Source organism: Ptychodera flava, chromosome 15 (genome assembly GCF_041260155.1).
Source record: "Ptychodera flava strain L36383 chromosome 15, AS_Pfla_20210202, whole genome shotgun sequence".
NCBI lineage: Eukaryota > Metazoa > Hemichordata > Enteropneusta > Ptychoderidae > Ptychodera > Ptychodera flava.
Genome location: NC_091942.1, coordinates 14,917,854 through 14,934,777, shown reverse-complemented (window position 1 = coordinate 14,934,777; position 16,924 = coordinate 14,917,854). Strand labels below are relative to the sequence as shown.

The 16,924-nt window shown below is 38.0% G+C and overlaps 1 protein-coding gene across 1 annotated transcript in view; it reads left to right on the top strand.

Moving 5' to 3' along the window:
• LOC139151277 (exportin-6-like) overlaps window positions 1–14,932 on the top strand; it is a 35,455-nt gene extending 20,523 nt beyond the window's left edge. Inside the window, exons 15-25 of the mRNA XM_070723960.1 lie at window positions 482–632; window positions 1,074–1,220; window positions 2,407–2,596; window positions 3,217–3,372; window positions 3,736–3,850; window positions 4,179–4,238; window positions 4,765–4,876; window positions 11,808–11,966; window positions 12,448–12,546; window positions 13,166–13,396; window positions 14,230–14,932. Of these exons, the coding sequence (XP_070580061.1) occupies window positions 482–632; window positions 1,074–1,220; window positions 2,407–2,596; window positions 3,217–3,372; window positions 3,736–3,850; window positions 4,179–4,238; window positions 4,765–4,876; window positions 11,808–11,966; window positions 12,448–12,546; window positions 13,166–13,396; window positions 14,230–14,331 (1,522 nt within the window). The 3' untranslated portion in view covers window positions 14,332–14,932. The remainder of the gene's footprint in view (window positions 1–481; window positions 633–1,073; window positions 1,221–2,406; window positions 2,597–3,216; window positions 3,373–3,735; window positions 3,851–4,178; window positions 4,239–4,764; window positions 4,877–11,807; window positions 11,967–12,447; window positions 12,547–13,165; window positions 13,397–14,229) is intronic.
• The last annotated feature ends 1,992 nt before the right edge of the window (window positions 14,933–16,924 follow it).

Sequence of the window (16,924 nt, the reverse complement as noted above, 5' to 3'; positions counted from 1 at the left end):
GAATTAAAAAGCGGGAGAGTTTGACACCGAACCAACATTTATCCACCTGATTTTTTCCAACTACTTCATCTTTTAACCCCTTAACTGCCAGACTCGCTTCCCCTTCTGCCAAGTCAGTAAAAAGCTGTATCGAGCCAAAACCATATTTATTTTCACCCACTTGGCTTGTTCTGTTATGGCAGCTGTGTAGTCTGTAAAAATCATGTGTACAGTATGTATGTTTTTAGGGGCCTTCAAATGTTCAAGGTTTTGTTTAAATGCAACACGTGTGACAGGATAAGGGTCAATTGTGATTAAATTCAGACTTATATGTACACTGCAAAACTCCTTTCACAAGACCAATACAAAGCAAAAATGGAACAGTTGTAATAACTAGAGTTATATTTAGCACATGGTGGTTGAATTTTTCTCTCCATTATGAAATAACTAGAATAATCATAAATATTTTTGACTTTGTCCTTGACAACATGTCCACCTGTAGTCATGCCCAAGCATTGGCAGCGTTACAGGCATTCAATCAGTGGATAGCACAGTTCTATCTTGAGACTCAGAGACAAGGCAAAGAACAGGAACAGTTTGTTACCATGGTTACCACCATGCTGGAAGCTCTGGCACCACTTCTCCAGACAGGGGTAGGTGAACATCGTCTCATCTCTCTCCCTAAGGTAGCATGCGCATTGAAATCGAAATACTTTCCTCGATGAAACTTTCAACCATGCTCTTTCAAAATAAAAAACAGTCAGGGGTCACCATGCAAATTTTGGTAATATGGAAACAAATTACGGTAAATTACTGATATTTGAGATTCAAAATGTCCCCAATCTCTTTGTTATCTCTATGGGGAAAATCAAAGTTTTGATTTTCAAGAAAATAAGCCAGTTGAACATTTAGTTACTTCATGAGCTTCAAAATGACCCCTAACAAAGGGTAGACCATAAAGTACTGTAAATGTTTGACTGTTTGAATGTGTGACCCTGAGGCGCATTCTACCTACGTTTTAATCCAGAAATTTTATCCTGAAATGCTTTTGAACCAAAATCTGTCTTAAATTTGACTTTTTGTTTTCATTCCAGGTACCGGATAAGATCGCACTTTCCGCAGCTCATCTGTTCCTCTCCATAGCAACTAGTATTCGGCCGGCCTTCCTGATACAGTTATCAGATGTACAGAAATTATTCAATGATGTCAGCGGAGGCTCACTTTCAACTTTACAGACAGAGGTCAGTACATCAAAACTACTTTTGGTGTCACCATGTTTCCCGTATCCATGGAGGTGTCACTTTGCCTCAAAAAACTGTCAGATTTTACTAGAATTTTGTGAAGAAAGGGGTAACAGTGGAAGTGTATCTGTGTGATTGGGATAACTTAGCCTGTCTAAAGGGTGCAGGCATTATCCATTGTTGTGAAAGCATGATGCAAAATAATTGACAGTGTACTGACCATTCATTACAGTTTCTCTTATTAGAGCAAGAAATGGTTGAAAAATGATTGTTGAATCAAACAGGTGACAATGGCTTATGCAGGAATTAAATGTTTAGATTAAGTTGAACCACTTGTTGAAAAAACTAAATTACCGATAGTGCAAAATGGTACAATTGTTGTCAACGTCTGTTAGGCAGTCTCTCTGTTTTTGCCGTCTACATGTACTCTAAGCAGACCAGAATCACTCTATATTCATGAAGTATATAATGAACATGTTTTGTACTCTCTTTAATTATGCATCACATGTTTTATTAAGTTTCCCAAATTTTATTGAGATCCATTCTCTGAAAAGAAAATGCAACATGCCATCCTGCTTTTACCCTGTCAGTTTCACAATTGATACTCGTTCAGTGAACTAGCTAATTCTGCAACATTTTGTGGAGTAAGTAATTGATATCGAATACCGGTTTTAGTTTTCAGGGCTATACTTGTTGTATTGCTATGAATGCTTGCCAAATCTGATCCAAACACATCAGTCTCTACAAAACCTGCCTCTAACATATGGTGTGATTAGATTTACAAGCTGGAAATTATCATCACTAGGTAGAGAAAATCACCTAAAACAATGAGTAAGAAAATCAGATCTTAACCTTTTGGGCGCCACAGTCAATTTTTGTCACCTTTATAAAATATACCCCTGTAAATTTTTGTCAGATTTTTGCCAAAATTTTGGTGAAATAACTGTAGCCAATGAAATGTGATGTTCCATCGATCCAAAATTATCAAAAGAATTACAGAAAAATTCGTAAAATTTGGTACAATGTTGTACTAAAATTTTGGTAGGAAAAATTACAGCATTCAAAGAGTTAATAGTTTGAGTATTAACAACATTTAAAAATATACAGACAAGAATCTTTCTGGTGCAACTGTATGCTATCAGGCTTTGCTCATGTCAATGTGAAATTTTTCTCTCTATGTTACCAGGTTCAGTTACTGGTATGCAGGGCTTTGTCTAATATTCTAATACTGCCATGGCCCAACATCGCAGAGAGCGACCAACAGTGGGAGGCCAGGTCTGGAAATCACATGAGTTATGTGAAGAGAATCACTGATCAGTATAGATCTATCAAGAGTTCACCTCAGTTCAGTGATGACAAGAGGTTGCAGGAACAAGGTAAGGTTATTGGGAATTCGGGAATGAGGTAAAGTTAAGCAGGAATTCTTTATACACCATTATGTAGTGCTGTGTATGCTATGTGCAGGATGCAACAGGTTTTATGTCTCAGTTTTGTCACTCTTGTCCAAACCATCAGCTACTGTTCCTCACATACAGGACCTAAGCTTACAAGGTATCGATTAGTATTACCGTCTTCACAAAAAGTTACCCACAATTGCATGTCTATTCTAGCATATCAACAGTATATCGTTTAAACTATACTGCAAACACAGACAAAATAAATCCGTAAATCTAGTAATGTTGCTATTTTTGGTATCTTTTGAGATATCTGTGTAATTTTATTCTTTGTTGTACCATACTGGGTTGGTTTTTAGTCCTGTTTGTTTCTCCTGCTTGGACAGAAATATTAATAGTTTATATATCCTATAACAAGTATCTTCTACTCAACGCAACCAAATATTTTGAAATTTTTTCAGGAAACGTTTTGAAAAAACCGTCAATTCAAATATACCATTTGCATTTCCTTACATTGGAAGATTACTTATTTTGGTTGCTTTTTTGGCATTTTTTAAAATTTATGATTAATACTCAATTCCTTATTTGATATATACCAACAGCAAAACCATGCATCAAGAAAACTCTGGCTATTATGGTAGATCTAGTGGAATCTGTCAACGGTGAGGTGACAAAAACCAAACAAATCTGTTACAGCTCTCTTCAAGACTCTATCCAGTTTACGATATCAATATTTCCCATCTACATCAGGCAACCAGGTAAAGTAACTTGTGATTGTTACATTTGGAATTACAGAGGATATGCCCCTGAAGAATTTCATATCACATGCAAGTCAAATGTGATTTGAAATTGATAGATTACTTCAACATTTTGTTTACAAAATATCATTCTCCTTGCAAATGATTCTGTAAACACACTAGACTGATTTTCAGATATTTTAGTCAATCACGAGGAAGAAGCATGAAGGAACACTTGTAAGCAAACAGGCATGAGAAATTTCTTGCAAAATCAGAGTGACATGAACATTTATTATAAAAGGCAATAAGATTTCTGGGATCTACTGTTGTAAACTCGGTCACTGCTATGAGAAATCTGATGGTTTTTTCCTCCTCTTAAAATAGATGTAGTTGAAGAGATACTGAGTTTCTTTCTAGCCGTGTTTCAATCGCTGCGAGTACAGATGGGAGTAGCATTTACAGAACAAGCTATACAGACTTTTATGAACCTGTTCACCAGGTGAGTTGTAAATGGTATGACACTTCAACCAGTAGGAGTGCTGTCAAAAATTTCATTGATTTTGTGTCCATTTGTATTTTCATTCCTTTGACAAGATATCAGTTATGTAATCTTTTGATCATATGTGGACAGAACTGTTGTTTTACACGTTTCTAGATGTTTTTGTTCTAAAGTGTGCAACGGTAGTGAGAAACAGTGAGAGACTACCGTACCACTTACATCTATTGAGTATGTTAGCTGTCATGGGGAAAGTGTTTCATTTTTTGTCAGCATTTTGGATTTGGAAACTCACCGTTGTTCTGACCATGTGTTATGGGTTCTCTTACAGAGAGCAGCTGGCAGATACCATTCTGAATGAGGGGAGTACAGGATGCAGAATTGTGGAGAAGTGAGTCTCTTTTGTTGTCAGTAGAAGTGCGGCTCTGCACCTCCCATGTAATGTAATGTCACATATTCCAAACAAACCTGACAGCATAAATCCCATTATGAATGGAGTTTTTAAGTGCCTAGTTGCTGGGAGATGAGTGGCAATGTGTACGTTTGCCAACAGTGTAGAAATACCAAAGTAAAGGCAGAGGGAACTGAAAGACCAGAAATAGTTTATTCTGTTCAAAAGTCAATCTTTTCTTGTGGTTTCATTAGTGCCAGGTCGATTTTGATAGGCTGCTGCAGTGAAGCTTAAATAGGCTAGAGCAGCGAAGCTTGAAGTTCTCTTGCAAAAGTTCTGAGTGAAAGGCTTTAGAACAAAATCCTTTGAGTTGATAAACTGTCAGTCATTATCCATTTTGTTTTATCAATGTCAGTTTTCCAACTCTGAATCCAGAACTGTTAACAGAGTACATTAGTTCCTTCACAAGCTTTTCATTCCATGATTAATTGGAATTCCACACTTCTGTTATCTTCCTACTGTCCAGGTTCTTGAAGATACTGCAGATTTTAGTTCAGGAGCCAGGGTCAGCCAGCAAAAGGTTTTTACCCAGCATTATCACCCTCTGTATGGACCAAATATATCCCATAATAGCAGAGGTAAGGAAATGTTTCCTTATTTGTGAATTACCTCAATACCCATAATGCACTCGAACCATAACACTGCTACATTTCAACAATTTGCTTCCTTTAGTTCATTGTAGATGGAAAGTTTCAGATGTGACAGTGGTTTAGAGTGATTCTCTGATGTAAAGGTTGATATATCGTTAGAAGTTAATTGCAGTACTGTATCCAACAGATTGGGGTATAAAATACACATAAATAGCAACCATAATTATTCTAAAGTTTCAAATCTTCAATCTCTAATAAAAGTATTCATGTTGCTGAGACAGTCTCTCAGAGTTAGTACTGACAATTAATTGTTACCCCTTACATTACTGGCTGTCATCGCAAGGAATCCGTTAATAGCGAACTTTTGTCGCTCCATGTTTGATTTAAACTTTTATCACAGACTGTATACAGTTGCAGGCTAACAACTGACTGCAATTTCGGTTATTCCAAAATGTGAGTAAAAAAGTTAGGAACATGACACCATGTCAACATGATGTGAAGCAACATGGGAATCAGTGTAATATGCCATCACATATCTCAGTCAATGAGTCTGCTGTACATCTTTAACTAGAGAAAAATTCTGTTTATTTCACAATACGGTAACTTCAAGGGTATAGTGTACAGTGTTCTCCACACCTTGGAAAAACAGAGGTGACCAATTTGCATGAGGCACAAGACCACTAATTCACTTCCGGGTTTGTTAGCCACGAAGATAGTTCGGAAGAAAAATAGTGCAGACCTTGAAGTTTTGATACCTGCATGGATGCTTGTTTAGTTTGAACTTTAATGTCAAGAATTTTTGTAAAGATATTTTTCTGCCTGAATCAAAATGCAGACTGTTGTGAATAACGGCTGAAGCATTCAGTGGTAATATGAGGAGTTCTAGGGGCCATAGAAATCATAACAATAAGCCTGAATTTTGTCAAAAACACCACTTAGGGTGCTATTTTCACCGCTATCTCAAAATTTCCGTGGACTTGCCCACACGAAAAATTCATCAGTAGTCAAGCTGACAGTGACCTAACACCTGTTAAGGGATTCGTGCCGCTGAATGTTTTAAAATAGGAAAATCGAGCTAAACTCTACTGTGGTGGCCTATGGGAAATTAATTAGTGGTCTTGTGCCATGACAATGCATGATTTGCATATTATTTTGTAATGAAAATATACTCTTTTGTTTGGTTATTAAAGGGACATTAGCTGTAACTTTTGACTAATTTTTCACTACTCTGTTTCAATGTGTCAACTACAGAATTGTACTATAATCCGATCATCATGACCAATGTCTGGTGTCCTGCTTGCCAACACAGCCTATATATGTGAAATGACTATTGTTATTGTTGATAAATGTATTCTAGTCCAGACCTGAATACAAAATTTAAACAATAACATTGCAGATTATACTCATACAGGGGATATTTATGAGCTCATACAGGGGATATTTATGAGCTAAATATTAGGAATTTCTCCATGGTTCAGGGATTCAAACCAGAAACTACAGACAATACACAGAACAAACAAAATAAACAAGTCATCGTTGATGACACAGTCCCCACTTGTTAATTGGTGCTTTGATTACAGGTTCTCAGAGCAGGTATGTGAGAGGTCTGAAATCGGCAGTCTGCGCCCCTAAACTGCGCTAGCGCATTTCAATTTGCGCTATCAATCTGCGCTCCTATTCTGCGCTATCAAACTGCGCTCCCATTCTGCGCTATCGATCTGCGCCCCCATTCTGCGCTATCTATGGAATGTTGTAAGTTCAGTTTTGTAGCTGCGACATTTACGAAACTATAACGCGATATAAATCCGTGGCACTTTGCCACAGATTGATAAAGCTGCCAGCCAGATCGTAGGACATATCAGTGTCGAAATATATTTGTATTTACTTGTAACTTTATAGCTGTCGTTGCCTCCCACTATCATGCCATTGCCAACACTTTGCAACACTATTTTTCATAATATTAGGAAAGTTTTCAGTATTTTCGTAATGTATTTTTAAAAACTTCGACGTATGTCAGGATTGTCAGGACGACTGGTTATGAGTAACGTAAGATCGAATTTATTTCCGGTACAATCACGACATACATACATTCTGTGGACAGTGGATCCGACACAAAAGATCATGTGAAGTAGTAAAAATTAAATGATTTTCTTTCTCGTATAAGGACGTCGGGAAGTGATCAAGTAGTTGAAAGCTCAAAGTCAAGTTCTGACTAAAATTATGTTAGTATCCCCATGGTTAGACGTTGCTGCTAGTCGACGGCGACTATTTCCCCGAGTCCAACAATGCACAGCAGAGTGAGTGGCAGGGCTGGCGACGCCACCCTGCAACATGGAATGGCACAAGTGGATACAAAATTATGTTTACGTTAGCATCACAATTTTTTACTTCTTTTCTGACGATTTCTTTGTCGATACTGAGAATTTCTGTTCATGTTCTCAGAAACGTTTGAACCCGACAGATCATACATGTTCGCGACTTCCGTGATGATTGACAAGTCTACGTCCATGACGTCAAGCCTGCCGACGCCGTGGGTGACTTGTTGATGACGTAAGACTGACGACGTGTGAAGTAGGGTGTACGTACTCGGTTTCAAATCTTCAAAAGTATCACTTGAAGTTGATCTTTTTATGAAAGGAATCTTCTCATATTGTGTTCATTTTAATGTTTCGACATTTGGATATTCTTTGAATTCTACTCACTACATGATATGTTGATAAACTATACACAGTTGTTTATGTCGGAATGAGCAAGTGAATTGAGCAGTTTTTACATCGTCTTTGATTTTCCGACATTTTCAAAAACTAGCCATGTAAGGGAGAGAATAAAGCTTACAACCAGAACATCAAGGAAATCAGCTACAAGGGAATTCAGTGTTACTCATATCAGTAAATTACATCATGTTTGTTTCTTGGAAGGTTATGACACATAGATGCACGTCCTTGCAGCGGCAATTTTATGAGAGCGGCAACCGTTCATTATTTCATTGTTCAAACTAAATTCTTGGACATACAGTTCAAATTTTGTGAGTAATAAAACTTCCCTACGCATCTATCAGTACATTTTACGTGAACTTATTTTTGTTAGAAAGTAAAATCGTGAAAAAATGCAAACAAATCGCAGTTCACAAGGCTTTAGGAGAGGTTACATATGCAATTTTCGACATTCAAAATCAAAAGACGGCCAACGCACTTCCGTTTTTAAAGTCTATGCTTCGATCAAAGCTCATGCAGTACAAGAGCAGCACGATCTCGTCCAGTACAACAAGATACTGGGAAACATTGATATTTTTCACCTTATTTGCGTTAACATACATGTAAACGAACTTCAAACGAAATTGCAATCATATCATTGTCGCTACACTGCACAGCGGCACGGTGACCATGCAGAAGTCGGACATTTCAACTCTCGGGGGGACCGGATTTACAATGGGGATAAACTATTAGTTTTACCGCCGTAGAGGCACCTGTCTCATTTACGATATCAATCAGCTATCTCTATAGGTTACTTTATTAAATAAAGATCCATCGTGTGGTAAACAGTGTTACCTGAAATCTGGTAACAGTTGTGTAACAAGCCATCGAATATGTTCCCAGCGAAACTGATAGTGATTTTGTAGCTCATTCTTTACTATTTTTCATAGTTTTTGGTAGCCGCTAACAGACACTTCGTGTTCGTGTCGGCTACATGGACGATCTGCCCAACGATAGCCTAAATTCGAGTGAACAACCGTTTTCAAAGTTTTTGGCAAGTGGTGCACAAGATGTCGGAATGGAAGATCACCACGACGTTTTCAGCAATATAGTTATTAGAAACATTTAATACATAGTGGTAGTGCCATTGGCCACCCCCGGCAGCCACAACTCTGTAATCTCGCCTCTTGCTAGCATTTTTGGGGGTGGTCACGGCACTCTGTGGAATATAGACTTTTGACTAGTAGTAATAAAGTTACTCCTACTTGACCCAAACACCGTGGTGCATGCATGTATTTATTTCTATACCGGAGACGGCAATATTTAAAACCGCGACCACATCTTTGCTAAACCTGGTTTAAATCCAATTTTCAAACGTTTAACTAGTAGATTAACTGTATACTGTTGTCTCAACAGTTACAATTTGGTTACCAGAGTTCACAGTCAAGATGAAGATGTCGAACCTTGTGTAAAAAAGTCTATCCGATCGAGACCTGTGTGCTGTCGTCGCGCGATCGCGTTGGACATTCACTTGTCCTTGACTTACGTCGTCTACTTCCCGTCTCGCGCGGCAATTTATGCATGTTCTTTGTGAAAAATTATTGTCAAGTTCATGTCAGCGCCGACATCTGTGCACGGTCCCTCAACAAATTTGTGGAGGGACCGTGATCTGTGCAAACGGGACGTCGGTTGTAGTTTTCCTACCTCAAGATGAACACATCTAACTCTTGACAGCATAAAATGTTTGTTGTATTTTCTTTTAATTAATAGCTTTTGCACCGCGCTGCAAACCTGTCGCCCTTTGTTACGACGGGAGAGATTGATGTGTTCTTGTACCGATTTTAGCTGATAGTTTGCCATTTTACATGTAGTAATATTTCAGGAATTTCCCGGTACGATGTGACCCAACACTTTTCCCCAAAAGAAAGTCCTGGCAGTTTTCGTTTTGTTTTGGAGAGAATGTATAGTAGGACCGGATTATCGAGCAACGAAAATCGTGGCATGTTGGTCGAGATCAAGCGTCGCAAGCGTCTTGTAAGCGTTTGAAAGTACATTTTCAGGTCACTTGAACTGGTTTACTTCCTTCCTTCCGGTATATAGGGCCACCCCCCTCCGCGCTCAGATCTATATCCGTCAGCCAAGCGTACGTACAGGATCTACCGATGTACGGTCGATTTTAAGTTGGAATATAGTTAAATTTAGTTCGAACTTATTTTAAATTCTCAGTCAGAACAGTAAGCTCATTCAAAAACGCTTGGCTAGAATAACATTTGAACGAGATCGTGCGCTACTTCATTACTGAATAGATGACCGAATATGTTGAATAAAATACGCGTGTCATCTTCCTTGAGCACGGGGACAGTTGATGAAGCCGTGTCGGTGTGAATAATGCATATTGCATGGAAAGTTTTCGTATTTTCATCGACCGATCATCCTTTAACGGCTAGTTTTATGCACATATTTGCACTTCAATGAGTTTTAACATTGAAAACCACTAACCGTGGGCCACAGTTCAGCATGACAACACATACGTCCCAGCTGTTCAGTGCACTCACAATCACATCGATTGTGAACCTGTCAACTAGCGGCCGAGTGAAAGTACAACCTGACTGGACCTGTATGTACACATCTATTTGATTTACAGGGGACTGTCTACTGATTCTACAATATTTATATTTCAAATTTTCATCCACAATGTATCACATCCGAGTCAATGAATGAGCCGGACGGGTCGAGGGTTTGTAGAGCGACAGTGCCAGTCCGAGGGACGTAAATGTCGGGACTGTTTCAAACCGCGGATACGTGGTTAAGTTAAGTGGTTGTGTCATTTCTATCACACTCATACATGTAGTTTACATGTTTGGAAAGTCAAAAAAGTACGTAGGTGTATATGTCGAGAAGGCAGAATTTTGAAAGGTCAACTCTATCTCCACGTAGATCTGGCAGCCATCGATGATACAGGACTCGCTACCAGGGTCCTAAATGCAGCTCCCTATAAATGTGCCTGTAGCACCATGTCTCGATCCGATGTCATATCAAAAAATAAAATGATGGAAATAGTAAAATCATAATCGACGTAGTACGTTCTTGTGCTAGTTGGGTCGTTTTCACAGCACATGTGGTTTGGAGAAATAGAGAGCGCAAAACAGGGGCGCAGATCAATAGCGCAGAATGGGAGCGCAGTTTGATAGCGCAGAATGGGAGCGCAGATTGATAGCGCAAATTGAAATGCGCTAGCGCAGTTTGGGGGCGCAGACTGCCGATTTCAGACCTCTCACATAGCTCCTCAGAGAGGATAGAGTCCTCTTCATTAGGTCTGTGATAAAAATACTTTTGAATAAATTCGCTTGATACATGTCTGAGTTGTAGTTCAGGACATAAAAAAATCGTAATAAAATGGCCACATGGTGGCCATATTGGATCGAATCACAAAACAAATCAATGTGCATATGTATGACATAGGTCAATGTCCTTGTACCAACTTTGATTAAAATCGGTTGAAATATGCCTGAGTTATGGCTTTGTACATGAAAAAATCATAACAAAATGGCCGCACAGCAGCCGTATTGGATCGTATCACAAAACAAATTAATGTGCATAGCTACCGAATGACATTGGTCAATGTCCTTGTACCAATTTTGAATAAAATCGGTTGAGATATGCCTGAGTTATGGCTCTGTACATGAAAAAATCGTAATAAAATGGCCGCCTGGCGGCCATATTGGATCGTATCACAAAAAGAATTGATGTGCATATCTATGACATTGGTCAATGTCCTTGTACATACTTTGAATAAATCAGTTGAAACATGCCTGAATTATGGCTCTGTACATGAAAAAATCGTAATAAAATGGCCGCCTGGCAGCCATATTGGATCGTATCACAAAACAAATCGACGTGCATCTGTATGACATATGAAGTAATCCTTGTACCAAGTTTGAATGAAATCGCTTCAGGCATCTCTGAGATATCTGCGTGAACGGACGGACACACGCACGGACGGATGCACGCACACACGGACGCACGCACGCACACACGCACGGACATGACCAAACCTATAAGTCCCCCGGACGGTGTCCGTGGGGACTAAAAAATGACCAAAAGTTACAGCTAATGGATCTTTAACATATGAATAGAATTCTGAAAACGACAGAGGGGCGGCTCACCCCTCAAATTCCCTTTGTGGAGAACCCTGGTGTATTTGATAATTGCTTTTTCACTTTCAGAGGTCGTCTCCAGATATCAAATGTGTTCTTTTTGAACTGCTTCATCTACTGCTGCTATATAACTGGAGGTACTTCTTTCGGGCGTCGGTGCTGGACAAGCTGCAGTCTGGTGGTAACGAAAGCATAGAGAATCAACCACAGTTCATTGCTATCATGCAGGTAGGTGAAATACTCACCGCGAAGTGTGTGTGTCCATTTGAGGACACTACTAGCATCATCAAACACAGAGCTGTTGTATCCATCAGTATAAATTTAAATAGCAGTGGATCAACACAGTGACTTCATGGTTTCATTTTTGGTATGCACATATATCTCTCCAAAATTTTCAACAGACTGCATGGAAAAATCTGCGTTTGGGCATTGTGACATTGGTGCTTGATTACCACCAATATCATGATGGAAAACCAAAAAAAAAAAAGAATGTCAGGAAATCACACACTGCAGCCACAAACTCTGGAATTAAACGGACAAATTTTGTCTCAATTTCTGTCAGCAACAGCCAATGTTGTGCTGGCAATGCTATGTTTAGTGACAAACCTACCTATTGCTTACACAACACCATAGAACTATTACATACTTGAAGGTGGCAGTATCGCAGTGTCAGGTCCTGATATTAAATATATTGTTTGTATTTTTACAGGCGTTTGGACAGTCTTTCCTCCAACCAGACATTGCAATATTCAAGCAGAATCTCGAGGCGTTGGAAACACTGAACACAAAATGGAAGCTCTATTACAAGGTAAAAGAACAGATGCATTGTAATGTTATGACCTTTCTAGATATATGCATTGACATAGATTTAGAATCTGGGATTTGGTTAGTTCTGTGGGTAAGGCCATGCTACTGCAAAAGCATATCTTTTCATAAGACTAGAGAAAAAAAAAAGTTCCCTTAATTTTTTGAGGCAGCTAAAGAGGCGAGGCTCAAAACTTTTTAAATATTTTTTTTATGAACCAATAAAATCTCCCACTAGTTACGTTGTTACTTGATGACTTGGAGTCTAGATTTTATGAATTGTCCACAATAAGAGGCATTACACCTACAGGCAGTATTGACATAACAAATGCTGAACATTTCCACATGCTCTCAGAAGAAAAATATGCACAACAAAAATGCCTTAAAAGTTGCAATACAGAAGTATATATTTGCCACAGTTTCCCAAATTATTTCCAAAATAGAAGTGCCGATTCCAAGGACCAATTTCACTATTCTTCCTGGCCTTTGGTGTGCATTTCACAATTTTCGTATTTTAGAAATCTTCCCTTGAAATTGGATAATGGAAACATGCAAGATACTTCAGTATTATTAAATTATGTTTATAATTATGAAGTAATATCACATGCTAATTTTTGTTTTAGAAATTCTTCCGGGAGTTGATGTTATTCCAGTTCCTGAATGTGTTACTTCAAGTCCTCGTTCACAAATCACATGACCTTCTACAAGAAGAGATACTTATCACGGTTTACAATATGGCATCAGTGGACTTTGACAGTTTCTATGGTAGCTTTCTCCATCAGTTTCTCTCTGCCTGCGATGGGTTGGATGACAGTCAGAAGACAATTCTAGGGACAAACTTTAGTTTAGACAAGGTGAGAGTTGCATTATAACTATTGTATACAAGGGAGGTATTGCTGAGTGACGTCTGGAAAATATGTTTTGAAATTTTGAAGTTGCCATGATTATCAATGCTTTCACTCATGAAGAGATGGACAAGCTGCTATGAAGATATTAGCTGTCAGATGATTTGCAAGTGTCAAAATGTTTTGTATCCAGCTCCCAGAATACTGCTGTATTGTCACAACGGTGTGGCAACTTACGGTGAATGAATGAATTCAAGTGTACTCAACATGAATGATATTATATTACATTTTGACCAAACCACTGTTTGAGATACACATAATTGCGGTATATATATATATATATATATATATATATATATATATATATATATATATATCAGATCATATATACATACACATATACACATATATACATATATATATACATATATGTATATATATATATATACATACATATACGTATATATATATATATATATATATATATATATATATATATATATATATATATGATCTGATATATATATATGTGTATGTATTGATGTCCAAACATGTTTGACATGTCTCTCAGTGTAACAAAGTTGAATAAATTTATCTACAAGGACAGAAAAATTCTTTTGGTAGTGACAATCCAGGGAAAACACGAAGTTTGAATATTAAAATTATGTAGCAGCAGTTGTTGTTTTGAAAATCAGCTGTCATTACTCTGGATGTGTAACCGTTGAAAGAGGTACTTGAAGACTGAGTTTCTACTATATTGGGAAGTGTGTATGTCCCTGATTATTTTAATGATTTGTGTCCCCTGAGCTGAACTTTTTTCTTCTCCAATTCTCTCACAACAGGACTTGCCGTCATTCACACAGAGCCTACGAAGACTTGTCAATGATCTGCGATACTACAGAATTTGTAACTCTGCCCTGCCAGAAGGTTCTGTCAAACTGTAAAATAAAATTGTACCACAAGGCCCCAACAATCTTCAGCTGGTAGTTTTTGGTCTGCCCTCAATTCTAGATTTTGAAAATTTTATCTCATCTTGGAGCTTTTTTTATTGGGAGAAGCATGTGCGGCATGTATGTTGTCATGACTACATCGCTTATTACTTCTCAGAGGTTATCTCCTTTGCAGTTTTTAGTGTCAATTCTTCATTGTAATCTGATCAGGCTCAAAGAAGAGTTTGCTGAGATCTATATCAGGCTTACGATTTCTAATAATACTTATTGAATCTGGACTTTAAATTCACGAGAAGCTGCTTGTGTGTGCCTGGTGAAAATTCTGTTACTCGCACACATTAATTATAGACAGAAGCAAAAAACCTATATGCAGATATAAAATGCAGAATCATGTGGAAAATCCTTAAAATTGAACTGAAATGAGACATTCTTTTTGTCTTTTTTTTTATTTAACCTATGAGTTTCCATGTAAAACAAGAGAATTGTAAGAATGAAGTGTACAATGCAGCCATAGTGTCTTTTTTTTGTAAAGTAATGGACATGTAAATAGATACATGTGTGAACAAATGAAATAAAAAGACAACTTATATAAGAATGCATTGTGTAGAGTATGGATCTGCATATTCCATATGCCAGCAAATGTTGATACAGAGTTACTTAAGTGCAGTGGCTTGAAAGGTTATAGGTGGTACCTAGCTTGTCATTTTTTACAGCAACTTATGGAGTCAGAAACCAGGGCTATTGTGTAGCTGATTGGCTGTTTGGAAATGAATTTGTTACAAGTTTCAGCCAATCAACTGGCTAAAAAGCTCCCAAGATGCTAGCCCACACAGAGTGAATCTTTCCTTGCAAGGGAAGCTGGTTTCTATGACATCATTGGCCCCACCTACAGCTCATACCAATGTATACCTTCCTACAAGCACTTGTTATACAAATTTTATTATTGTCTCCTCCAATAGGGGTTGGAAGATTTGTAAAATTAGGCAGTTTTTAGCTCTCATTTGGTATATCTCCAAGAAGTCACCATTCGTTTATACTGAGTATGTCAGGAAAATATCGTTTGGTTTCAAGGACCATAATCATCTGCTCTGCTCACTGGCATCGTACTTGTTCACAGTAGCATTTCATGTCACACTGTGCTCGGCTAGTAAACCTGAAAATCACCAGGGTTGGTCCTATCAAAACACCGAGCTAAGGGAGGTAAATCAGAGTCATGTTTGATCAAGACATCACTCTGTGATCTTGCTATCGTACTAAGAACATTCATTCCAAAATAAGAATGCAGCAGGGCATGTCAGTGTGAGAAGACTGATGAACTACATGCAACTGGCAGAGTGGAGTCCATGCAAGAAGCGGCAACTTGTAAGTACACTGCTGTTTCTCATTGAGAATTCCATAGAAACTTGTTATATCAATAATCAAATGGAAAATTCATGAAATCAATCATTAGGCTGGATGTGAATGGCTATAAACAGATCTGACCATAGCAACCCTTTCAGGAAATTTGGCAAAATGTTATGCATTCGATGTCACAGATTGAAACAAACAAGTCATCATTGATGACACAGTCCCCACTTGTTAATGGGTACTTTGATTGCATGTCCTAAGAGGATAGAGTCCTCTTCATTAATTGAGACATGCCCAAGTTTTGGCTAAGGACACGAAAAAATTGTAACAAAATGGCTGCCATGCAGCCATATTGGATCATATCAAGAAACAAATTGACATACATATGTATGACATAGGTTATGTCCTTGTACCAACTTTGAATAAAATCGGTTAAATATGCCTTAGAGTATTATGGCCCTCGACAGGAAAAAATCGTAATAAAATGGCCGCAAGGCAGCCATATTGGATCGTATCACATAACAAATTGACATGCATATGTATGACATTAGTCAATCTCCTTGTACCAACTTTGAATAAAATCCGTTGAAACATGTCTGAGTTATTGCTCTGTACATGAAAATATCGTAATAAAATGGCCGCCTAGCGGCCATATTGGATCGTATCACATAACAAATTGACGTAAATATGTAAGACATAGGTCAATGTCCTTGTACCAACTTTGAATAAAATCGGTTGAGATTTGCCTGAGTTATGCCTCTGCATATGAAAAAATCGTAATAAAATGGCCACACAGCAGCCATATTGGATTGTATCACAAAACAAATTCACATGCATATCTATGACATTGGTCAATGTCCTTGTACCAACTTTGAATAAAATCAGTTAAAACATGTCTGAGTTATGGCACTGTATATGAAATATTGTAATAAAATGGCCGCCTGGCGGCCATATTGGATCGTATCACAAAAAACAAAATGACGTGTATATCTATGACATTGGTCAATGTCCTTGTACCAACTTATAATAAATCGGTTGAAACATGTCTGAGTTATGGCTCTGTACATGAAAAATCGTAATAAAATGGCCGCCTGGCGGCCATATTGGATCGTATCACAAAACAAAATGATGTGCATATCTATGACATTGGTCAATGTCCTTGTACCAACTTTGAATAAAATCGGTTGAAACATGTCTGAGTTATGGCTCTGTACATGAAAAAATCGTAATAAAATGGCCG